Source organism: Scomber scombrus, chromosome 22 (assembly GCF_963691925.1).
Source record: "Scomber scombrus chromosome 22, fScoSco1.1, whole genome shotgun sequence".
Classification (NCBI taxonomy): Eukaryota; Metazoa; Chordata; class Actinopteri; order Scombriformes; family Scombridae; genus Scomber; species Scomber scombrus.
This window is the reverse complement of record NC_084991.1, coordinates 2,969,448-2,995,216: the sequence shown is the minus strand read 5'-3', so window position 1 is coordinate 2,995,216 and position 25,769 is coordinate 2,969,448. Positions and strand designations below refer to the sequence as shown.

The 25,769-nt window shown below is 42.5% G+C and overlaps 1 protein-coding gene and 9 non-coding genes across 10 annotated transcripts in view; 4 read left to right on the top strand and 6 right to left on the bottom strand.

Annotated features, from left to right (window-relative positions):
• tmtc1 (transmembrane O-mannosyltransferase targeting cadherins 1) overlaps positions 1-9,200 on the top strand; it is a 157,493-nt gene extending 148,293 nt beyond the window's left edge. The window contains exons 18-19 of the mRNA XM_062443654.1: positions 5,867-5,944; positions 6,846-9,200. Coding sequence (XP_062299638.1) covers positions 5,867-5,944; positions 6,846-6,971 — 204 coding nt within the window. The 3' untranslated portion in view covers positions 6,972-9,200. The remainder of the gene's footprint in view (positions 1-5,866; positions 5,945-6,845) is intronic.
• Positions 9,201-20,257: 11,057 nt separating this feature from the next.
• trnag-ccc (transfer RNA glycine (anticodon CCC)) lies at positions 20,258-20,329 on the bottom strand. Its single transcript has one exon. It is a non-coding gene; the product is annotated as a tRNA-Gly (tRNA).
• Positions 20,330-20,573: 244 nt separating this feature from the next.
• Positions 20,574-20,655, bottom strand: trnas-uga (transfer RNA serine (anticodon UGA)). Its single transcript has one exon. It is a non-coding gene; the product is annotated as a tRNA-Ser (tRNA).
• Positions 20,656-20,904: 249 nt separating this feature from the next.
• Positions 20,905-20,976, top strand: trnae-uuc (transfer RNA glutamic acid (anticodon UUC)). The gene has a single exon. It is a non-coding gene; the product is annotated as a tRNA-Glu (tRNA).
• Positions 20,977-22,236: 1,260 nt separating this feature from the next.
• On the bottom strand, positions 22,237-22,308 carry trnag-ccc (transfer RNA glycine (anticodon CCC)). Its single transcript has one exon. It is a non-coding gene; the product is annotated as a tRNA-Gly (tRNA).
• Positions 22,309-22,552: 244 nt separating this feature from the next.
• trnas-uga (transfer RNA serine (anticodon UGA)) lies at positions 22,553-22,634 on the bottom strand. The gene has a single exon. It is a non-coding gene; the product is annotated as a tRNA-Ser (tRNA).
• A 250-nt stretch (positions 22,635-22,884) lies between these two features.
• Positions 22,885-22,956, top strand: trnae-uuc (transfer RNA glutamic acid (anticodon UUC)). Its single transcript has one exon. It is a non-coding gene; the product is annotated as a tRNA-Glu (tRNA).
• A 1,053-nt stretch (positions 22,957-24,009) lies between these two features.
• Positions 24,010-24,081, bottom strand: trnag-ccc (transfer RNA glycine (anticodon CCC)). Its single transcript has one exon. It is a non-coding gene; the product is annotated as a tRNA-Gly (tRNA).
• A 244-nt stretch (positions 24,082-24,325) lies between these two features.
• trnas-uga (transfer RNA serine (anticodon UGA)) lies at positions 24,326-24,407 on the bottom strand. The gene has a single exon. It is a non-coding gene; the product is annotated as a tRNA-Ser (tRNA).
• A 249-nt stretch (positions 24,408-24,656) lies between these two features.
• On the top strand, positions 24,657-24,728 carry trnae-uuc (transfer RNA glutamic acid (anticodon UUC)). The gene has a single exon. It is a non-coding gene; the product is annotated as a tRNA-Glu (tRNA).
• Positions 24,729-25,769: the final 1,041 nt, after the last annotated feature.

Genomic DNA, 25,769 nt, shown 5'->3' with positions numbered 1-25,769 from the left:
CAAACCAAAGTACATCAGTAAGAGCCATGTTAAGAACTTTAAATTCTTCTCATTAGTTAGAGCTCTCAGGAGCAATGATGATAACACAGAAAGAAGGTTCTGAAGAAGCTCCTGTGGACCGGGGTGTGGACCAGGACCACTTCCTTTAAATCAGACATGTCCAAACTATTCCATAAAGGGTCACGTGTCTGCAGGTTTTTGTTCCAACCAATCAAGAGAACACCATTCGACCAATCAGCTGTCTTAAGACTGAGATCAGTTGATTAAATGAGTCAAGCCTGGTGTGATCCTGCTTGGTTGGAATGAAAACCTGCAGCTACATGAACCTTTATGGAATAATGCACACTTCTGGAGGATCTATGGAAAACACTGTGTTATTAAAGCAAATTCCATGACTCTATAATAGCATGGCTCAAAGGTACTGTTTATATTCAGACTCATAATTAATCTCTACACCAAGTCACATTCATAAATTCCCCATCAGTTATTAAAAAATGCTTAATTAATCCTTCTGTGAAAAAAGACATTCACAATCACTTTTTTATGATCCACAAGAACATTTTTTAGAATATGATGAATGTTGTAATGCTGATTTTTTAATTAAAAAAACAAAACAAAACACAGTTCAAATTTGTACACTTGCATATATAAAAATGTGTATCAGCTGCGCATACACAAAAAAGAGGGATCCATTTTATTTCCATTTTTTATACTGTGGGTCACATGACGAAAAGTCTGGCTAATAGAAATGTGTATATGGTGTTTTTACACCTCTCAGATGTGAAAATGGGTCAGATTTGGCCCTGAACAGTATATAAGGGTTAATGATGATTTCCAGGTTAACATAAATATAACTCAAGTACAAATAACAGTCAGTTGTACTGTGTTGTATGAGATACATAGTTATCTGTTTCGAGCAAATCACTCGGGTCATATTTTACATTCAGGATATTATCCATTCTCATGTGAGTTGGGTGATACGACAGATGCACAAATAGAAATATGTACTCTGCCCAGCTGCATTCTGGGACTGGACTTTCCATTCCCTTTGAGTTTCCAGAAGCTGCACCTGGCTTTCATTAATGTCAGGAAGAATTAAGACACTTGACTCAAAGGGGAACTCCACAGATTAAGAACATCAACAGCAGTTTACTGCCAAAAGTGTCCTCTGTGACTCTGGAGGAGCTATGTCAAATCTTCAAAGCTTATAAGTCAAGCAGTCTTGATTTAACTTTGGAAACTGCACAATGTTTTTGGTGTATATACTAGGAGGGAAGACACCATTGAGTTGCATTATGGGATTTGGAGTATCCATTTGGAGGTTGAGCCATACTAGAGGTTAAAAGACAGTAATGTTATGCCTGTCTATTGTCAAAGCCTGATTCTTTTTTATTTCTTTTACAACAAGTTTCTGCTCAGTTTCATTCATTTCAAAGGCCTTTTCACCTTTGGCAGAGCATTTTTCCAAAGCTTCCACTCTCTTTCGTGTGTGTGTGTGTGTGTGTGTGTGTGTGTGTGTGTGTGTGTGTGTGTGTGTGTGTGTGTGTGTGTGTGTGTGTGTGTGTGTGTGTGTGTGTGTGTGTGTGTGCGCGCGCAGTCCACATCTGTATTTGACAAGACAAAAAGGCAACAGAGGCACAGAGATGTCATAGCCACATCTGCAGCTAATAAAATAATCAGTAGTTTGACATAAGTGTAGATAAACTAACGAGAAAGCCAGTTCACTTTTACTGCCAGACTGTCACAGTGCAGCACGCTCCAAACGCAACATAGCTGCGATTAACCGGGGCTGCAGTGTAATGTGTTTATCAGCTGCAGCTATAAAGTGAAAATGTAGATTTGGAAGCTTAGAGAAGACAATCAGCTGAACTTCTTTAGCAAGTTCTGAACTCAGGAGACACCCCTTTGCTTTCCTGCCTGAGGTGTAGGACATCTCACAGCATCCTTTTGAGATGTTTACTCCTGTTTGGTTGTTGTGCCAGTGCTAAAAGCCCTTTACATCCATGGGGGAAAACCCAGCACAGCAAGTAAACACCACATTGTTCCAAACAGCCATTAACACACCGAGGAGCACAGTGTGCATCATTAAACTTTATGCTCAAGCCGTTGCTCTCACTGATCTCCGAGAGAAATTATTCTGAGGCTGAGGATACACTCCACTGAATTTATTTACTGGTGGTAGCGGCGAGAGAGAGCCCACTGCTTCCCATTCATACAATTTATTTGAAGTGGCTTTCAAAACAGAGAGTGCAAATTCATTTGAAGGTACAGACTGACTGAAAGGCTGAAAAGGCTGAGTTAACACACTTCTAACAACATAACCCTATATTACACATTCATCTCATTACTGCAATTACAAACTATCTCTCAGGACTGCCAGCTTTCACTTTCACTTCAGGATTTAGCGTCCAAACAAAGCTGCTGGAAACATTTGAATTAGTTGTCTTAAGACCCTTAGCTTTGATTTAATCTGTGAAGGAAGTTTAAGGACGGCTCAGCGAGCTTTGATTGACTTCCTGACTAAAAGGCAAACAAATGGACTCTCAGCACATGCTTATGGAAACACTGATGTTGTGGAAACATGACGGGAAGAGCCGAGAAGGTCATCTCAGGTCGCCGCAGCTTTAATGTTTGTGTAGGGAAACTGGATTATTAGTAGATAAGATAACAGTGAGACGTAGCGTTGTTTAACTGGCATTATCAGTCTCTGAAGGAGGGGAACAAACATGAGGCGAGCGGCCTGGAAAAGCGTTTGAAGTGTGGTTTGAAACCGGTTTATTTTAAGATTTCAACGTCTGTTTTTTGTCTCAAGTGTGTCAGAGCGGAGCGCCTGGCTGCTAATTCAAACATCCTCAGCCCTGAAGATAAGAAGCATAAATAAATTAGGTGCAAATGTTGAGGGTTGTTTTTTTGTTTTTTTTTGTCATAACACCGCAAACTCTTTCCATCGCTGTTTATTTATAACATTTGACCTTGAGAATAGAATCTCAGCATTCACGCTTTATTTAAAGAGGTGTGATCAGAACACACAAAGCACAGCGGAGCAGAAGAAAAGCAGCAAAGACGTCATTAAGTGAACTGTTTTTATAAAGAGCTGCAGCAGAAAGAAAGAAAGTGTTAATTTCCTTATTTCAGTTCAGTGAATTCATTAAAGAGTCATTTGCATGTTGTTGTGTCATTTGTGCTCCTTATACAGCTAAAGTCTGCACTCAAGGATAAGCATTCATCATAGTTTGTTAAATATGTTGCATCTTGCTGTGAAATGAGTGTTCTTTTCCTATGAATTCATGTCAGTGCTCACAACATCCAAACTGAAGGAGAAAGTATGTATCCTACAACCTATGTAGAGTGATTATCCTCACTTAGAATTATCAATAACTACTCAGTTGGAATATAAAGTGAGTTGTTCCATACAGATTAATGTCAAATCTATTATTCTTTATTGGAAACCAGTAAAGTACAGATGACAAATATAATGTACAGACATATGTTCCATTAGTTTTATATTTTTCCCCCACTTGTGGTGTTAGAACAGAGAAACAGAACACCAAATAACTGCAACACCCCACCCACCCACTACAACCCTGAGAAAAGAAAGAAAATGTACCACAAAATGAATAAATTAATACATAAACAAATGCAATGTAAATCCAATGTAACACAATACGTCAACGAGCAATGAGTGAAGCAAAAGCAACATCCAAGTGTTTCTTCAGTGTTAAACCTGAAGAGGAAAATATCTTGAAGGTTTAGACTCCTGCACTTAAGAAACTCTCAATAGAAAGCATTGAGTACTAACTGTTACTATCAGTAAATAAATGCAGTAGTGTGTGTCCTCTGCCCTTAAAAGTATTTCCAGAGATCACTGAAAGCAATGGCTGAACATAAAGTTTATTCATGCAGTTCATTATATGCTGTGTTAATAGCTGTTTGGAGCAGTGCTGTGTTTCTTTGGGTTTTCACAATGGATAGTGAATTTCACCTTGACATATTGAACACTGAGCAAAAATACACATCTCAAAGGATGCAGAAAAATGCTCCACACTGCAGTGAATTTTCCAGGAAGTTATATATATTTTTTCTAATACCTCAGTGGACATTATTCACAGCATAACATTTTACTTGTCATAGCAGGAAAAGCACAGGTGTAACTAACTAATAACATAAATGAAGGCTTTATCAGTAAGCAGCATGTATCATCATCCTTAACCTCGCACACCTAAGTGTAATGCAGCTAGTAACAATCTTATAAATTAAACCTGTGCTTTCCTACTTTGTTTATAAAGCATTTTTCTAAAGAGACAATGCAAAGAGTAAAATAAAAAAGACAGAGATTATAGGTTATATAAATGAGCCTGATTACGTTTTTAACCTTTAGAATAATAATGTAAAGTCAAGGAAAAACCATAGGAAATGAATAGGTTTTTATCTTAAAGTGCAGTGCCACAGAAGTTCCAACTGATTCATTAAAAAAGCTTTAAATTCTCTCTGGAAATATAAAGTTAATCATTTTTTCAACAAGTCATTATGGTTTAAATCTCTAAATTGAGGTCCTCTAATAAGTGTGCTGGCTTTAATTTTGGAAATTATTGCTCTGTTAATAAGATTTAAAGACTTATAGTAGCTTTGATGTCTGCTGTGTGGGTGTTGATTGATAGTTGGCTCACCTGCTACTCTCCCTGGCTCCAGGACTCACTCTTAATCAGACTACTGTCACAATATTTCACTAAGTTAAATATGATTCAGTACTTATGATACCTGCCCTGTTAGCACAGCACTCTGTGTTCTCAGTAAGTGTTAGCTTGGTTTAGATGTAGCTGAGTGTTTCCAGAGTGTGAAAGGCAACACCCTGTACTCCTATTTGGAAGTTCCTGGCTCCAAATGGAAAAGATGGCGCCGACCATAACTTGGAACTCTAGGCTTCATAAGGCTCCACTGGTTGACATTACACCTCGCTACCTCCATCTCCAAATAGAGTCTATTGTTTTAATTTGCTCTTTTAAGATGTGCACTGATATGGCTTCACTGAGACTTTTTGGAAGACAACAGCATTTTATGATCAACTTTAGTTTCAGCTTTGACCGTGGGACATCCAGAAATCTGTATTGAAGGCCAGAGGATCCTTCCTGCAGTCAAAGGGCACACAAACACAGACATGCCTGACCATGCACGCCAAAAGTCAATACTTAAAATCAGTCCTAAAAATGACAGGAAACCAGTGGAGAGGAAAAACTACAAGGCAATGCTTCACCTTCACCTTCCTGAGATGACAGACTTGTAAATTACAGATATAGAACACTACACTTGTCCGTGATTCTGCGAAATGATGATTTATAGTAATCATAGTAGATACATTTCAATTTATTCCTCATTGTGGAGTGCTATTGTAGTGACCTGGAATCATGCAGCAGCTCATTTGACTCATCAGTGTCCCAGTGTTCACTGAATCACTAATCAGTGACTGAAATCCAGTTGACTGTGCAGTCATTCATTCCTGCTCAGAAGCATTTTCATCCACAATCACTGATGAATGATGATGGTTTTATTTTTGTGTCTGGTTGTTCGTCAGGAACACAGTATACATATTCCTGTCCACACTAACAACACAGTCACATGCTTCTCAGAGCATATTTTCAGTATGGTTGGATTATTAGATTCTCTTAGTAATTTTTAACTCGCATTTTTAGCTGCTTTTTTGGGATCAGACGGATTTTATTGCCTCTGACCAAGACCTAAATCAGTGTCTTCAAACACTTTTACAACCACTATGAATCATCTTAATAAAAAACTGTTTTGTTGTGTCTTGAGTGGGCTGGATGGGACTCTTGTGACTCTGATAAAATGTGGGGTTTTTTCTCTTCTGTAGAGCTACAAGCTGGCTGTGGAACTCAAACCTGACCAGTCCCAGGCCTGGATGAACATGGGAGGGATACAGCACATTAAGGTAGAATTCTTCATTCATTTTCAAAATAACCACACATAGCTGTGACTTAGAGTGAAACATATTTCAAACATAAAACTCTTGTTATTCCGACTGACAAACATGCAATTACATAAACATGCTCTGGTCAGCCTCATCTGGAGTTACATACGTTTTTGCCCAGATTTTCCATTATTAGCATATTCCACTTAGTTTTTGGGTGAAAATACTCATTGTTGTCTCTGTTGATTTGAAAAATTTGCTGAAGACATTTTCGGTTTAAACACAGCATAACCCACAGCAGCTCAGAAAATAGTAAAGTACTGTACTGTACAATACAGTTTCAGCTGTCAGATGCCCATGAGACATTAAAACTCTGTTTAACCAGGTGTGCAGCAGGTTAAAGTTAAACCTCAGACACTGTGACTTCTAGTAGCATTTAGGTGATTTCTACAGGACACCACAGGTGCAGGGCGTCCACCAATGGTTCAATTCCCGGCTCCTCCAGTCCACATGTTGATGTGTCCTTGAGCAAAATACTTTACCCACTCCCGAAGGCCGCACCAACTGTGTGTGAATGGTTACCTCCTGATGAGTAGGTTGGCTCCCTGTGTGGTAGCCACTGTGATCAGTGTGTGAATGGGTGAATGTGACTTGTAGTGTAAAAGCACTTTGAGTGGTCAAAAACACTAGAAAAGTGCTATGTAAGTACAGTCCATTTATCATAAAGTTAAGATATCGTTATATCCAGTGTTATTCACTAAAACACAGCGTATGTGTATTATTGCATTTAAATAAACATGTTAAATACAAAGCCCTAGGTTTAAAGCATAGATCATCTAATGACAGAGCAACCCAGGGGATTCTGGTTTGAACACATATTTGTTTGTAATGCATGTATTATTTTGCGTGTGTGTGTATGCAGGGAGACTATGCAGCAGCCAGAATGTACTACCAGAGAGCCCTGCTTCTCAGTCCTGGTTCCAAACTTCTGAAGGAAAACCTGGCTAAGCTGGACCGGCTAGAGAGGAGACTGACAGGGGGGGCGTAGACCACCACCACAGTTCCTCTGGATGCTGCACTGTCGCAGGTACAGATCAAGGGAGGAGGGCACTGACCAGCCCTCTGGAGCCCAAACACCAGCCACCAGGCTGCTGGATAAAACGAACCTGGTTAAAACAACAACCTTCCTGTGTGAGAGCAGAGGAGGAAGGTGGACTTGTCAGGACTGCAGGGTGTTCGGAGGTGGACTGGGTGTCCTGGAGATTGGGTCAAGCCTCAGTCTGGGGGAAAGAAGGAGTGGACTGGCTAGTTGAAGACCACTGGGAGCGCCATGCATTGCCCAGTCTGCATCAGCTTTACTTCTGCCTTCACATCTGCTGCAGACATTTAAGTTGAATTCATTATTATTTAGTTTCATGTGAAGTCTTTTTCTTTGTTGCACTTAAACACAGAGTATAATTCAGTCCTGCCTATGAGAATTATTCATGTATTCAAATGAGTAAAGTGAAAGTGTGTGAAAAAAAAAACGTTATGATGAAGGGAACGAGTGTGGAAGTTCATTCTGGAACCTTGGGAATAGTATGTGTCACCAAATTTAAGCTCATTCATTTAGCTAGCTTTTCAGAGCTTTCCACCACATCTCATGGTCTTCTTCAGTGGATGGAGATGGCTCAGGTGTCATCAGGTGATGTAAGTGTGGAACTGTGATGATAACAAGTGGTCGGTCAGCATCGACTGGGATCAAAGGGTTCATTCAGCAGGAGTCAGTGGATGGTTGGAGAAATAGGTAGCACAAAGTCAAAGTTTTGCGAGTTATAAAGAAGTCTTGACTATAGTCTAAAGTCCAGGAAATCAAGACAACCCCTGACATACCATGAATAAAATTTATCCAGGAGATTGTGACAACTGAAATTGACTTGACGCAGCTAGAATGTTTCACCAAAGAGTTTTGCATCTCTAATCTACAATTACACCTCTTCCTCTCACTATCTGAGGGTGAATTTGCAGAGGAGTTGTGCATCTTTTACCACACACAATCTTTGGCTGAGCACTTTAACCACAGTCAAGTTTAATTTAAGCCAGGCATGTCCAAACTATTCCATAAAGGGCTGTGTGCCCGCAGGTTTTTGTTCCAACCAATCAAGTGCACACGATTCGACCAATCAGCTGTCTGAAGAACTGAGATCAGGTGATTAAATGAGTCAAGCCTGGTGTGCTCCTGATTGGTTGGAATAAAAACCTTTATGGAATAGTTTGGACACCTCTGATGTAAGCCTTTAAAACCTACGTTAACATTAAATAGGTACTGCAAATATTAAGTACTAAACAACTAAGGGTTGCCTTCAATGTATCTATGTCCAGTTTATAACACAAGCTTTCCCTTCTCCCAGTCTTTCACCCCAAACTGATATAATCCTGATTACATCACGAAGACATCATCAGACACCAATTTAGTGGAGTGCCCCATTAAGTAGCTATAAGTGGTATAATCAGCCACCTTTGTCCTTTAAGTAAACTTGAATGCCTTAATGTCCCACTGTGATGATCTGTGCTATCACATGTAATCTGTCTGCACTGACAAATGCACCTTTCCATCCTGCGTAGGCCACCTGATGGGCTGCTGTCAGACTGATTGAAAATATATCTGTCACCAGGAAAATGAAGAGTAGATTCTCCACAAGCCTTTTTGTGGTAACATTTTGAGTCTTTTGGGTTCACTTTATAAATGTACAGGTCATGTTCTGACACTTGAGCCAGCCCCATTCTCTGAAGAAGTCCCTGAGATGCAGTTGAAAGCTCAAAAAAGCATTTAAGTGGAGTTTTGAGCTTTAATAACGTTGTTACACATTAAGGGAATGATACCAGGTTCTATTTAATCCCACTCCGTCGGAGTATATCAGTGATAATATATCAATGGAAGCTCTCAGATTAGAATAGAAATGTAATAAGAACCATAACAACCGCTTCTCTTATTTGACATAAACCGTACCATGTTCATTTGACTTCCATGCGTAGGACTGGCTGCAGTACACGACCTGATGTCACGAGCCTTCTGCGAGTATAATAAGCTAGTGTGTGTGCTCCTGTGTGTGAGGAGCTGAAAATCGTGGCTTCATGCTTACCATAACCTCTGAAGATTGCTGTTAGGTTGCTTGTTGTGGTTTTGTTGACGTTGATGTTGATTGTGAATGAATTTTGTTGTGAAATGACAATGGGATGAAAATGAAGTGACAAGTGCAATGACTGACTTGCACCAAGACAATAAAGTATATGTTTTATTAAATGGTGTTTGGACTTGTTACTCTTAAAATATCTATGTATCAAGCAGAAATACTCCACTGGATTTCAGTATTTAGTTTGTTTTGTTCCCAGAAAACTTTTTGAGATGTTTAATTCCGCTGTATGTACTTTTTCTTCATCATTTTAAATGTGCCTTCTCAACAGGACACTAAATAATCAAATGAGGGCTGCACAACACATTAGGGCCGTTTCCACTGCAGGAACTAAGTAGTAATTTTACAGGCCGTGACCATTGGCGTGTCTCCATAGCAGGAACCGCCCCTGAAGGACAATCACATCACAATTACGTCACCCCCAGAGTCCAGTGGGTCCTATCAAGGTCCTACTCTGCAATGGAGACACAGCGGCTGAGAGGATCGAGTGAGAGGACGTTCCTGTAAAGTTCCCGCCTCCTAAATTTTACCCAGAGCTTCCTTAATGGAAATGTGACTATAGTTGAGATATGGGAGGTGTACACTGGAGCTCTTTCTCCTCCCTTTCAGGGTGATTTCACTGATTAACACACCTCTGTGGCTGAAGCTGTGTTCATCAGTGAAATCACCTGTTGAAGTGTTTGGTTGGAAGGAAAACCTGCATACACATGGCTCTCCATGGCACATGGTTCGCCACCCCTGCACTAGGACCTCAGATGTCATGGGACCTAGATGTCTGTCAGGATCTGGACGTTGATGCATTCACCTGTGAGGCAAGAGACCACAAACAAACACACACACGTACATAATCATCCCAAATCAATAAATATACATTAAAAAAGCATTTAAAAGCAGCTTGAAAGCAGTATTGCACAAGTTGTCCCATTATTGCACATTGAGTTAGGTAATAAAATGATTCTCAATACAGTTCATGACACAATGGTGGGGCCGTGTTTGATTTTGTTCAGTTAAGTGATGGCTCTTGGATAAAAGCTGTCCTTCAGTCTGGAGGTGTGAGTTTGATTGTTCTGTAGCGCCTCCCAGAGGGTAATGGAGAGAACTGGTAATGACAGGGGTGGGTCGCATCTTTCAGGGCGTTGTTAGTTCTGTGGAGGCAGCAGCTCCTGAAGATGACCTCCAGAGAGGGCAGGGTGAGTCCGAAGAAGATTACAACAAGCCTATGAGTCTGCAGTGGTCGCCTACCTGGGGGATTGTGAAAGGTCACGAAATGATGAAATTGACAAAGTAGAGAGCATTTATTTTACATCTGTGTTAACATACAGGCTTAGAACTTAGCACTAAATAGACAATACAGGTGAAGCTCATGGTAACAGTTTTTAAAGTGTTTGGCCATAAACCAAAGTATGGGATGATATAAACATTTGGTCTCAGATGTGACAACCAGGGTGATAATTGGTGAAGTCTATGTGCTGCACACATTCATCAGTGCTGCCTGTCAGGGATTTTTTTTTTTGTATCATGAGGATTTTCATCAAAGTGAGAAATCTTCAAATTCTACACATTAAAGGTCTGGATCAATCTTAGAGGAATTGATAAACAACATGATTTATGAGCATCCAATTAACAGCTATTCCATGTCTCTGGTGACTGGTGGTGTTTTTCATTTTCAGGCAGCCCAGTAATCAACACATAACTCTACACTTCATTGTCATGCTCCACACAGTTAGCTTTAAGCACAAGTAAAATATCTATAAATGTGCAAACTGAAATTGGATCCGTTTCAGTATTGTGTAGGAGCTCCATAGTCCCACCCATCAGGCCTTTGGTTCATTTTTCATAGACACCCAAACAAGTGGATCACTGGAGGGCCATGGCACACGCCCAGTATTGTGAGAGCATGCCACTGATAAGATTAGTCTGGGAAGGAAGCTTTCCAATAAACTGTTCCTCTCAGCCAGGGGAGGTTGACTTCCTGACAAACAGGAACAGAGAGAGAGGGTGGAAGGCAAGTGGATTGCTTTTCGGGAACAGGCTAATTTGTTGCTTGACAACGAAACTTTTAACGTTATCCCATGGGTTGTTAAAAGGGCTTTGTGTTTCATAACATACACAGGAATCAAATGTACCTTTAACTACAGTGAAAGCAAGAAAATGGCCAACGCTGTAATGTTGCAATAGTAACATAAGAGACTTTCTTCTCCTAGAAATGCTGTTTAATTATCTAGAATGAAGGCCTTAAGGAAATTTGCAAGATAAGCAATACAAACATAAGCAATAAAGCATCTCTGCTCATTGTAAACACTCCAGGGTTTATTCCAGCTTTCTTTGGTCCTGTGTGACCAGTACCACATGCAAACTAATGTTAGCTAAAGTTAAAAAGTCAACTCACTGTCTTCATGATGCTTCTCTACTTTTGCTGCTGTTATGCAATAATTTCTAGGATCCACCTCTATCCTGTTGTTGCAGTTTTTTCCAAAAAATTCTGGCTGCTGTTCAGCAAGTTACATAAGCCTGCGACAATAGGTCTTAAAAACAGGTACATTTGGAATTTTGTTTCATCTAAAATTCTGTTTCAGATATCTGGAGTTGGAGGAGAGAGATGCACCCTGTGATGCCCACACCTGCTGCCAGGTAACCCTCCTGAACATGTGTCTTTATGTTGCAATTTTTACACACACAGACACACACACCTACACACACAAATCTAAATCTAATAGGCCGATTGCCATGGACTTTACTGCACACTATGGGTGGGAATAACAGGTAACGATACTATCATGGGTGGGAATAACGGGTAACGATACTATCATTACATACTCACAACAAATGTAGCAGATAGTGTACATTTATTATCAGTGTGTCAGCAACAATGGCAATGTAAAACTGCATTCTAAGCCTCTCTAACACATGTAGGTCTCAGCTTATTTAGTTGGCTTCTTTGTTAACCTTTCTCTCTCTCTTCTCTTCCGTCCAGGTCTCCACCAGCGAGATGGTTGAGTTTGTTTTATTTGCACACATTACACAACATTATTATATTTCAAGCTGATAATAACTGTTATTTTAGAAACTTTATTCATGTGTGATTCCAAACATTTTGAACGTTATCATCAGCAAAACTCTGAAAGTAGCAAAATGATCAGTCTGGTTATTTGTTTAAAACGTGTAATTGACTGCTGCATGGACAGTAGAAGCAAAAAATAAAAATAAAAATAAAAACATTCATGTGATAAGTCTTAGTTGATATGAGGTAAACTTTCTTTTTAGATCATTTTGTCTTTTATTTAGTCTGGAAACGTCCAGAGATTGTAACCATTGTTACAACCTTCCACTAACAGGAAAACAAACAAGAAGTTTGGAACCTGTGTTTGAAGTCATCAGAAATATTTGCCGCCTGATGTAAGCATCTGAGGGTACGCTAACCATGCAGACAACTAACTAAAAGAAGCCAGACATATTGGTTTTCTTGAACAATGACAAAAAAAACCCTCATACTGAATAATGTGGGTTTTTTGTGAGTAGTATATTTTAAAAAGCATCACAGTGCATCAACTTCAGGCTCAAAGTACCAGGAGTATTAAAGTGCACACACACACACACACACACAAGTTCTTGACCTGCTAGAGTGGGTTAATAGGTGGTTTATTGCTCTTCTGGATTACAGCAGAAATCACAGTAGGCTCTACGGAGAGGACGAGACTCTCACTGACTAACTGCCGCTTTTTAACAATAAAGACTTCTGAAGGAGAGAGGCTAGAGGAGAAGCAGACGATGCAGAGGAGGAGATCAGAGCTGAATTAGAGCAAGGCTAGCCAGGCAGAGGAGGAGGACAGGAAAGCAGAGCACGGAGGGTCATAATTTATTCCCGTCTTACTGAGAAATAGCAGTGTCAGCCTTATTCACTGCCACACTGCACTGTCAGAGAGAAAGACAGAAATGCAGCTTTTTAAAGCCTATTAAGATGCTGTTCTGAGACTGGATTTAGCAGAGGTGCTTCTTCGGCAATCTAGTGCAACTTACTCAACAACCAAAAACATGAAACTTAAAAGCAAAATGTGGTGACATAAAGTAGTTCCTGGGCCTGGAGCAAAGCCTAGAGGCTGCAGATAAGTGTGTTTTTCCACAAGAAATAAGTAATAAACTAGGGTCAATGCACTGTGTGAGCTAAATGTAAAAAATACATTTAGAAAAGACTGTTGCTCAAAAACGCATTCAAAAAGTAGCTTTTTTTACTCCTTTGGACACTTGAGGTCGGTAGAACCAGATGGAGAGAAAACGATATTTTGTCACCCTTTAGAAATGTCATGGCTTAAGCTTTGACACACTGTTTCTACATTTTGGGGCATTTCATACCTGTACAAGATACTGACAGAGACGACAGGAAACAAGGGTAGAAAGAGATGGAGTACAACACCCTAGGTTTGGAGCAAAGGGGCTAAGCTGTGGGCACATAGTCAGTCCCCCACACCTACATTTTCCAAACCCATTCTTCCTGCTGTCTGTCAATTAGCACATTATAAATGCAATTAGGGATATAGAATAAAATCTATTGAAGGTATTAAAACTAGATTTTGACACAAGATCTACAACACAGTGCCTGAATATTAGATGGGTGCTTTACAAATTCCTCTTGACAAATTTGATATTTAATCAAATTACCACAAAATATTTGCCACACACACCACTTTGTGGCCCTGGGTGGATCCTGAGTGGTTGCCAATTCTGCTCAAATTTGGAAATAGAAGCAAGCAGTGAGCGTGTAAACTTTCATGGATGTTTACAACAGACTTTACTGTTCAACTTTCTCAAATAAGTTTGTTTAACCTGGAAGGTGTTTTCAACCAATCATCTGATTGCTCATGTTTTATTAAAGTGATGAGAGTAAAGTTTTATCATAACTACTTAGAAATTATCGATGATGGCAAAAATTAAAAAATTCGGACCAAAGTTGTAACAACCTGGATTGTTAAAATGTACCATGCTATGTCACACTTAAACAAATTGTGACAACTTCTTGCTTTTCCTCATCAGAGACTTGAACTTGACTTCAACAGATAGCACTATGGAAGCATAGTATAACTTGATTGGACTAAGTGCCTTGTCACAGTGATAAGGATTATCTACGGAGCAAATGGTGCAGATAAATCTGCAGTGAGTGTGTGGAAGCAGCAGCCAGCAGCCTCTCTGCTGACATTTACTGCAGCTCTCCATCACTGCAACAAAAGAGCTCAGTGTAATAGAAATACACTTTTATAGTTAGTGCACATAATGGTGACACTAGCCTGACAAGCGAGCAGGCCCCCATGGAGACACTCTTCCAGTGTCCATGGAAACCATGTTCCATGGACTACTGAATCATAAAACCAGGAAAATAATCCTAAAATATAGTGATACTGAGGATAAGGTCAGTTCAATCCATAAAATCAAAGTTTCAGAAAAAGGCCAAACAGCAGTCTGTTTAGATAGAACTAAATAAAATGAAGGAGAGAAAAACAATGTTTAAAAAGTGAGAGCAGGGAGGATGGAGGAAGAGTGGATGGAGTGTCTCTGGTTCCTCAGGAAAACTCTCCAGTGACAGGAACAACTAATGGATGCTCTCTGTGTGTGTGTGTGTGTGACAGATGAATAGAGCACGAGCTCTGAGCTGAAACAAGGCCATCACATGCATGAGGGCATGCACCCAAAGGTACGATGTGTGTGTAAACTTGCTTACACATACAGTACTCCTGCATGTTCAAGCACAGCATGTTTCTGCACCAGACGATAAGAACAATAAATACACTGTTAGTTGAATGTTCATTAATTGAGCCTGATGAGGCATGTTACTGAGAGTGATGTGATAGTTCAAATTATGATAGGAGAACTGTCCTGCCACTATTTACTATATACTTTTATATAGATGTGTAGCACCCAACCCATGTAGCTATTAAGTTACTATTTACATAACCAGGGTTGTAATACTATGGGCGGGGCCCTGGGTACTTTACCTGTGGCTTACAGTTTTACCTGTGTAACCAAATGATATAATCAGTTTGAAACCCCTTTTTTCCCTTTAAACTAATATGAATTACCAACATATGGCGGTGCCTCCACTTAGCAAGAATATAATATAAATCACTACTTTTTTAATCTCACTAAGAATAATGTTTTTAACTACTACTTTATGTTTTTCCCTCAGTTCACACCATAATTAAATGTAAACAACACACTCACAATACTTTAAATCCAAATAATGAATTTAGCCAGACTTGTTAATATGTTGTCATGATCTATTCTTTTTTTTAAATTTAAAAACGTACTAAGTCATGACTGTAATAATTCCATGTTATTAACAAGATATCGAAATTATATTTTTTATATAAAAATAATAATTTATCTAAAAATTATAATTTCGATATCTTGTGAATAACATGGAATTTTGACGCCCTTGCATGTATTAAACCTGTCTTGAAATTCAGACGTATCTTTTGAGAAACGTATCTATGCACTGCTCCAACATGGCGGCCGCGTTGACGTATTCGAATAGAGCTTGCCTGGCAACGCTGCATCTAGTCCAGTGGTCTCCAACCCTGCTCCTGGAGAGCTACTGCCCTGCATGTTTTAGGTATCTCCTCACTCTAACTCGTTATCAAGCAGCTGAGGCTCGTCAAAGGGCTTGATAACGAGTTGATTATTAGAATCAGGTGTGTTAGAGTGAGGAGATACCTAAAACATGCAGGGCAGTAGCTCTCCAGGAGCAGGGTTGGAGACCATTGATCTAGTCAGTATATATATCTATGGGGAGCGGTGAGACCTAAAGCAACTGGTCGCTTCACTTGCTACTGCAGGCCACAAATGAAATGCAAATGCACTGTTTTTGTTACTCACAAAATCTTTCAGTTGGAAACATGGACGACGGATGGGAAAACCTGGCGCAACTTCAGAAAGGGAGAGGTGATGAGGGGAACCACCCGCTAGCTGCTGACCACAGTCTGGATGACGTGATATCCGAGCCGGAGATGGCTAATCGTCTCAAGAGTCCAAGGAGTTTTTCCTGGCCCTCAGTCGAACGAATATGACAGCTTTTCTCAGTCACATATCTCATTTCAAGCTTCAAACTAGTAAAAACATCAACACATAAGACACAGTAACATTAGCTGCTACTAAAGTTAAACATGTGCTAACATAGCTAGCGCGCTAATCCGCTAATCATGATTAGCATCAGATTTTTCCACACTACATCATGATGAAGTGTCACAAAACATTAACACAGATGTATTTACCTTCTGCAATCTGTAATATATCCTTTACGCTTCGGTAAACTCTGCATCCACCGCCGTAACGAACATAAACAATCTCCAGCAGTTTACACAGCTATCTATTTCTTTTTTTTTTAAAGTCACCCTTATTTTATTTCTCAAAATCAGAAAACTTTTAAATGAAGGAAAAATTTGAAAAAACAAAAAACAACAGTTACATTGTTAACAAGCCAAATCGGCTCAACATTACTTGAATTGTAGACAACTTGAAAGCAGTTTTGACATGGTTTGCTTAAGAAAGGCAAACTTGGCCAATGCATATCGATAAGGAATGTACAGCAGGGGCCTTCAAAGAACTCTGACCATTCTGAGTTGTGTAAAGTGTCCAGTGATACATTCATTACTGATCAACTCAGCAGGTTGTAACTGAAACCTTAAATAAAGTGCAGGCATGAGAACATTAAGCCTATATTAGCCTTGAGAACTCGGCCAACTAAATTTGACTCGGCAGAGTGAATTACGTGGTTGAGGGGAGGGCTTACCGAGCTATCACACAGCTCTTCGGACACTCATTTGTTTGTGTAACATATTAACATTGAGTGAACTTACTTTCAGGAAGAACTGTGTGTATTGTTGCCCATCATTTACACTGAAAGTACATTATTAAGGGATCTCTTCACAGCCTATGTATTGTTACAGTGTTACATACCCCTGCCGGCTTTTGACTGCTTAACTGTGCAATTATTTGACTCTGCATCAAGTGGTGGATTAATAATCAACCTCTATAATTTAATACGTATTAAACTAAGTTAGAGAACTGTTTGAGTTGTTAAATTACTTTGATCCAGACAGTGTTACAATCGTGAGTTTGATGAAAAAATTAGGAGTTTGGTAGCTGTAATTTTCATCAAGGAGTTGCCTGAAAAAACACATGGCTGAACCAGGTGAGGTTAGTATCTATGTGACACTTTCTCCTCTGTCTTTTTCTTTCCAATGCTCCCTCACTTCATCTCACCCTCCTCCCTCTCTTGGGTGCTGATTAATGGAAAGGTTGGAGTTATTTTTCATTCAGGACAGTGAAGTGAAGAAGACTAGGGGAGATCTCCCACATGTTCCCCCTTGCTGTACCTCTATAGTGGATTACAAGGATTAATCACCTTGAATATAAACTAGTGGATTAGTACATTCTGGGATTTGACTTCATATTAATCACTTCCTCACACACATACACATACACACACACACACACACACACACACACACACACACACACACACACACACAGAAACCATGTCTATGTTGTCTAAATGTGAGGGTGGGCTGCATGCTGTTTATTGATTCATCTATATTATATATCATCCACATAATGTAACATATATACTTTACTCTCTGTTTCTGCCACTCTCTCTGTCTATCCCTTGACCCCTACTCAGTTTTACTTTACTTGAGTCTTTTAATATGTCATTGTTGTTTATTTTGATGTAGATTTGCTGGGCCTGTTAGAGAGCTATGATCTGTAATGACAGTAATTTGTAACAGGGTGTACAGTGTTTGATTTATTTTAGTGTCATCCCTCCCTGCAGGCATGGATAGCTGATGGTCTAGTGATTAGCATTTGATTGTCTCACTGCTGGGGCGTGGTTTTTATTCCACGTAAGGGCAGACTTGATTCAAATGAGAAGGGATTGCTATGTATAACTGTAGCCCCAGGTCGTTTTTTTACCCACCTTTACAGTATTGCAATAATAGTTCTGTTTCAAACTGAGTGAATTATTGTTACTATTTTAATTGACATGTTCAGTTTACCAATGTATGGGTTTGTCACTTTAAGTAGATAGGTTGCAGAGTATCTACATGTGCTTTTGTGTTTGTACTGTGTGGGAGAGAGCACAACCTAACGGTTTATTTTTTCAAAAGGTGATTGGCTGTGTGTTTAGTCATGTCATTTGTCTGTGCTGTGATTGGTTGTGGGGCGGGACAAAATAAGTACGGAAAAAGTGGAGAGGTGTGCAAAGAAGGGACTGTGCGGAAGTGAGATGTAGCGGAAAGAGAAGACGGGATGAAAGCGGAGTTGTGAAAGACTTTTACAAGTTTGGATTCGTGTTAACAGTTGAGGCTGTAGAAAATAGAGCCTAAGACTGAAAGACATGGCTCTAGGTGAACTCGAGAACCTGTGTTACAAGGCGGAGGAGAAAAGGCATTTCTCCCGCTCGCCACCAGATTTGTCTTCAGGAGTTCACCTGCTGCTGTCTGGGTTTTCCCGAGGGAGAAAGGACAATTCTCTCGAATCGATAAGGGCCCGTACGCAGAGGTAGCAAGACGGTTTGACCTGCCGGTTTGGTAGATCCGGAACCTGCAACCTGCTAGTTTTCAGCTCGGCCGCTGCTCCTGCTTCTTCCCGCCATCAGTCTTCTTCCCGCCATCATGTCTTCGTCCCACCATCACAGACACTGAGACTTGAACAAATTGTGAGTATTCGCCACTGTTTTGCTCGGCTAGAGTGAAGAGGCTACCTGTTTTGGCCACCACGATCCCGAAATCATCCAAGCCTGCAAGGTGGGGGTTATTTTCTTTAATTGTCATTTTTTTGCAGGCTAGTGTGAGTGTGTGGGCCCATTAGGTTGGCATATGTTATTTTACTTGTAAACAACAGGTATTTGATACAATTCATTTGTGTTTTATTATTTTGAGGTAAAAACAAAGGAAATAATTCATGACATAGTTATAACAGAAGGTTAAAGGAGTATATGTTAATTTCATTTAAAACCGTTGGAGTATAAAATAAGCCTAGTGACTTTGATAAAAGCTTAAGTGGTTATTTTCTATATACTACTAAACTAGGGAATTTCTGTTGATGGTGTTGCCAAAGGTCATTACTTTTATTTTAGTTAATAAATTGACTTAATTTGAGAGAAGTTGTTTGTGATATCTAGTAGTTATAAGTGATAAGTTACTTTACAGACACAAGAGGAAACATTGACAGTATAACACACTGAAAAAAACACTTTAATTTAGAGTTACTGATTTTAAAGGGCTTAATTAATCAACACAAGGGGAATAAAAGTCCTGAACATAGGGCCCTGCCTATAGGAAAGGTACAGAAAGGGTTTGGGTTTGAATCCCTGTTAGGGAACGATAACGTGGCGTGTGTGATGACTCAGCGGTGGATAATAGCGATGTGCGTCTTTTAGATAGACAAGCCAAATTTGGCAAAGGGTGGTTACTTTTGTGTTAAGCTTGCCAACAGGCCGCGGCCCGGGTTCGATTCCCGGTCAGGGAAAGCGGAGGTGGCATGAAGTGGGATTGCTACTTATGTAGCCATGGCAGTTATTTGGTCGAACTCGTCCAGTTTTGTGTCAGGTTGATCACAGTGTACGATTTCACTTGTGTCATCCTCCCCCACCCAGGTCATGTTTCCCTGATGGTCTAGTGGCTAGGATTCGGCGCTCTCACCGCCGCGGCCCGGGTTCGATTCCCGGTCAGGGAAAGCGGAGGTGGCATGAAGTGGGATTGCTACTTATGTAGCCATGGCAGTTATTTGGTCGAACTCGTCCAGTTTTGTGTCAGGTTGATCACAGTGTACGATTTCAGTTGTGTCATCCTTCCCCCCCCAGGTCATGCTTCCCTGATGGTCTAGTGGCTAGGATTCGGCGCTCTCACCGCCGCGGCCCGGGTTCGATTCCCGGTCAGGGAAAGCGAGAGGTGGCATGAGTTGGCATGAGATTGCTTCTTATATAGCCAAGCCCGTAACTTGGTCTAACATAGCCAATTTTGTGTCACGGGTGATCTTCAGTTGTTTCATCCTTCGCCGCACTGGTGGCTCCCTGACGATCTAGTGGCCAGTGCTCTGTGTACTGCAACTTATTTAAAAGAACTTCTCATTTCCCCCGTAGATGACCAGATGGCACAGCTGATTCTTCACATCATGCATTGGCCGGGAATCGAACCCGGGTCAACTGCTTGGGAAGCAGCTATGCTCGCCACTATACCACCAATGCCTTGAAAAGCCCACTTTCAACGCCAGCACAAATGATGAACACATAACAGCACTTGCCATAAGTGCTAGAATTTTTACTAAATCACAGTCTACAATGCCAGACTGGCATTTGCAATGGAAGCACTGCTCAATTCCAGCAATTTTCAGAAACCACACACGTTTGGGTGTAACACTTCACTTCAACAACACACGTCCATCTGACACAGTGATGAAGGAAGGAAGGAACGAGCAAAGGTTGAGGTTTCCGTAGTTGACAGGATTCGAACCTGCGCGGGGAAACCCCAATGGATTTCAAGTCCATCGCCTTGACCACTCGGCCACAACTACCTTCCCTCCCCATTTTCAATGGGTTCAGCCAATTTAAGGGGTTTTAAAGGACCATGTTTGCAATGCCAGCCCAATTGGATAAAAAAAAGGCTGCAGTAAATATGGGAAAAACAATATATCACAGCCATTGCAATATCAGTTACAAACATGCTAAGTGGGACAGCCCCTAGATTTTGAACCTTGTGGAACATCTTTTCTATGAGCACAAATTTTGATTGAAGATGTTTCTTCCAGTCTGGGAAACGCGGGTCCCTGATGCTCTAGTGGCTAGGATTTGGCGCTTTCACCGCCGCGGCCCGGGTTCGATTCCCGGTCAGGGAAAGCGGAGGTGGCATGAAGTGGGATTATGTAGCCATGGCAGTTATTTGGTCGAACTCGTCCAGTTTTGTGTCAGGCTGATCACAGTTTACGATTTCAGTTGTGTCAACCTTCCCCACCCAGGTCATGGTTCCCTGATGGTCTAGTGGCTAGGATTTGGCGCTCTCACCGCCGCGGCCCGGGTTCGATTCCCGGTCAGGGAAAGCGGAGGTGGCATGAAGTGGGATTGCTACTTATGTAGCCATGGCAGTTATTTGGTCGAACTCGTCCAGTTTTGTGTCAGGTTGATCACAGTGTACGATTTCACTTGTGTCATCCTCCCCCACCCAGGTCATGTTTCCCTGATGGTCTAGTGGCTAGGATTCGGCGCTCTCACCGCCGCGGCCCGGGTTCGATTCCCGGTCAGGGAAAGCGGAGCTGGCATGAAGTGGGATTGCTACTTATGTAGCCATGGCAGTTATTTGGTCGAACTCGTCCAGTTTTGTGTCAGGTTGATCACAGTGTACGATTTCAGTTGTGTCATCCTCCCCCACCCAGGTCATGGTTCCCTGATGGTCTAGTGGCTAGGATTCGGCGCTCTCACCGCCGCGGCCCGGGTTCGATTCCCGGTCAGGGAAAGCGGAGGTGGCATGAAGTGGGATTGCTACTTATGTAGCCATGGCAGTTATTTGGTCGAACTCGTCCAGTTTTGTGTCAGGTTGATCACAGTGTACGATTTCAGTTGTGTCATCCTCCCCCACCCAGGTCATGGTTCCCTGATGGTCTAGTGGCTAGGATTCGGCGCTCTCACCGCCGCGGCCCGGGTTCGATTCCCGGTCAGGGAAAGCGGAGGTGGCATGAAGTGGGATTGCTACTTATGTAGCCATGGCAGTTATTTGGTCGAACTCGTCCAGTTTTGTGTCAGGTTGATCACAGTGTACGATTTCAGTTGTGTCATCCTTCCCCCCCCAGGTCATGCTTCCCTGATGGTCTAGTGGCTAGGATTCGGCGCTCTCACCGCCGCGGCCCGGGTTCGATTCCCGGTCAGGGAAAGCGAGAGGTGGCATGAGTTGGCATGAGATTGCTTCTTATATAGCCAAGCCCGTAACTTGGTCTAACATAGCCAATTTTGTGTCACGGGTGATCTTCAGTTGTTTCATCCTTCGCCGCACTGGTGGCTCCCTGACGATCTAGTGGCCAGTGCTCTGTGTACTGCAACTTATTTAAAAGAACTTCTCATTTCCCCCGTAGATGACCAGATGGCACAGCTGATTCTTCACATCATGCATTGGCCGGGAATCGAACCCGGGTCAACTGCTTGGGAAGCAGCTATGCTCGCCACTATACCACCAATGCCTTGAAAAGCCCACTTTCAACGCCAGCACAAATGATGAACACATAACAGCACTTGCCATAAGTGCTAGAATTTTTACTAAATCACAGTCTACAATGCCAGACTGGCATTTGCAATGGAAGCACTGCTCAATTACAGCAATTTTCAGAAACCACACACGTTTGGGTGTAACACTTCACTTCAACAACACACGTCCATCTGACACAGTGATGAAGGAAGGAAGGAACGAGCAAAGGTTGAGGTTTCCGTAGTTGACAGGATTCAAACCTGCGCGGGGAAACCCCAATGGATTTCAAGTCCATCGCCTTGACCACTCGGCCACAACTACCTTCCCTCCCCATTTTCAATGGGTTCAGCCAATTTAAGGGGTTTTAAAGGACCATGTTTGCAATGCCAGCCCAATTGGATAAAAAAAAGGCTGCAGTAAATATGGGAATAACAATATATCACAGCCATTGCAATATCAGTTACAAGCATGCTAAGTGGGACAGCCCCTAGATTTTGAACCTTGTGGAACATCTTTTTCTATGAGCACAAATTTTGATTGAAGATGTTTCTTCCAGTCTGGGAAACGCGGGTCCCTGATGGTCTAGTGGCTAGGATTTGGCGCTTTCACCGCCGCGGCCCGGGTTCGATTCCCGGTCAGGGAAAGCGGAGGTGGCATGAAGTGGGATTATGTAGCCATGGCAGTTATTTGGTCGAACTCGTCCAGTTTTGTGTCAGGTTGATCACAGTGTACGATTTCAGTTGTGTCAACCTTCCCCACCCAGGTCATGGTTCCCTGATGGTCTAGTGGCTAGGATTCGGCGCTCTCACCGCCGCGGCCCGGGTTCGATTCCCGGTCAGGGAAAGCGGAGGTGGCATGAAGTGGGATTGCTACTTATGAAGCCATGGCAGTTATTTGGTCGAACTCGTCCAGTTTTGTGTCAGGTTGATCACAGTGTACGATTTCACTTGTGTCATCCTCCCCCACCCAGGTCAGGTTTCCCTGATGGTCTAGTGGCTAGGATTCGGCGCTCTCACCGCCGCGGCCCGGGTTCGATTCCCGGTCAGGGAAAGCGGAGCTGGCATGAAGTGGGATTGCTACTTATGTAGCCATGGCAGTTATTTGGTCGAACTCGTCCAGTTTTGTGTCAGGTTGATCACAGTGTACGATTTCACTTGTGTCATCCTCCCCCACCCAGGTCATGGTTCCCTGATGGTCTAGTGGCTAGGATTCGGCGCTCTCACCGCCGCGGCCCGGGTTCGATTCCCGGTCAGGGAAAGCGGAGGTGGCATGAAGTGGAATTGCTACTTATGTATCCATGGCAGTTATTTGGTCGAACTCGTCCAGTTTTGTGTCAGGTTGATCACAGTGTACGATTTCAGTTGTGTCATCCTTCCCCCCCCAGGTCATGCTTCCCTGATGGTCTAGTGGCTAGGATTCGGCGCTCTCACCGCCGCGGCCCGGGTTCGATTCCCGGTCAGGGAAAGCGAGAGGTGGCATGAGTTGGCATGAGATTGCTTCTTATATAGCCAAGCCCGTAACTTGGTCTAACATAGCCAATTTTGTGTCACGGGTGATCTTCAGTTGTTTCATCCTTCGCCGCACTGGTGGCTCCCTGACGATCTAGTGGCCAGTGCTCTGTGTACTGCAACTTATTTAAAAGAACTTCTCATTTCCCCCGTAGATGACCAGATGGCACAGCTGATTCTTCACATCATGCATTGGCCGGGAATCGAACCCGGGTCAACTGCTTGGGAAGCAGCTATGCTCGCCACTATACCACCAATGCCTTGAAAAGCCCACTTTCAACGCCAGCACAAATGATGAACACATAACAGCACTTGCCATAAGTGCTAGAATTTTTACTAAATCACAGTCTACAATGCCAGACTGGCATTTGCAATGGAAGCACTGCTCAATTACAGCAATTTTCAGAAACCACACACGTTTGGGTGTAACACTTCACTTCAACAACACACGTCCATCTGACACAGTGATGAAGGAAGGAAGGAACGAGCAAAGGTTGAGGTTTCCGTAGTTGACAGGATTCGAACCTGCGCGGGGAAACCCCAATGGATTTCAAGTCCATCGCCTTGACCACTCGGCCACAACTACCTTCCCTCCCCATTTTCAATGGGTTCAGCCAATTTAAGGGGTTTTAAAGGACCATGTTTGCAATGCCAGCCCAATTGGATAAAAAAAAGGCTGCAGTAAATATGGGAATAACAATATATCACAGCCATTGCAATATCAGTTACAAGCATGCTAAGTGGGACAGCCCCTAGATTTTGAACCTTGTGGAACATCTTTTCTATGAGCACAAATTTTGATTGAAGATGTTTCTTCCAGTCTGGGAAACGCAGGTCCCTGATGGTCTAGTGGCTAGGATTTGGCGCTTTCACCGCCGCGGCCCGGGTTCGATTACCGGTCAGGGAAAGCGGAGGTGGCATGAAGTGGGATTATGTAGCCATGGCAGTTATTTGGTCGAACTCGTCCAGTTTTGTGTCAGGTTGATCACAGTGTACGATTTCAGTTGTGTCAACCTTCCCCACCCAGGTCATGGTTCCCTGATGGTCTAGTGGCTAGGATTCGGCGCTCTCACCGCCGCGGCCCGGGTTCGATTCCCGGTCAGGGAAAGCGGAGGTGGCATGAAGTGGGATTGCTACTTATGAAGCCATGGCAGTTATTTGGTCGAACTCGTCCAGTTTTGTGTCAGGTTGATCACAGTGTACGATTTCACTTGTGTCATCCTCCCCCACCCAGGTCAGGTTTCCCTGATGGTCTAGTGGCTAGGATTCGGCGCTCTCACCGCCGCGGCCCGGGTTCGATTCCCGGTCAGGGAAAGCGGAGCTGGCATGAAGTGGGATTGCTACTTATGTAGCCATGGCAGTTATTTGGTCGAACTCGTCCAGTTTTGTGTCAGGTTGATCACAGTGTACGATTTCACTTGTGTCATCCTCCCCCACCCAGGTCATGGTTCCCTGATGGTCTAGTGGCTAGGATTCGGCGCTCTCACCGCCGCGGCCCGGGTTCGATTCCCGGTCAGGGAAAGCGGAGGTGGCATGAAGTGGGATTGCTACTTATGTAGCCATGGCAGTTATTTGGTCGAACTCGTCCAGTTTTGTGTCAGGTTGATCACAGTGTACGATTTCAGTTGTGTCATCCTTCCCCCCCCCCAGGTCATGCTTCCCTGATGGTCTAGTGGCTAGGATTCGGCGCTCTCACCGCCGCGGCCCGGGTTCGATTCCCGGTCAGGGAAATCGAGAGGTGGCATGAGTTGGTATGAGATTGCTTCTTATATAGCCAAGCCCGTAACTTGGTCTAACATAGCCAATTTTGTGTCACGGGTGATCTTCAGTTGTTTCATCCTTCGCCGCACTGGTGGCTCCCTGACGATCTAGTGGCCAGTGCTCTGTGTACTGCAACTTATTTAAAAGAACTTCTCATTTCCCCCGTAGATGACCAGATGGCACAGCT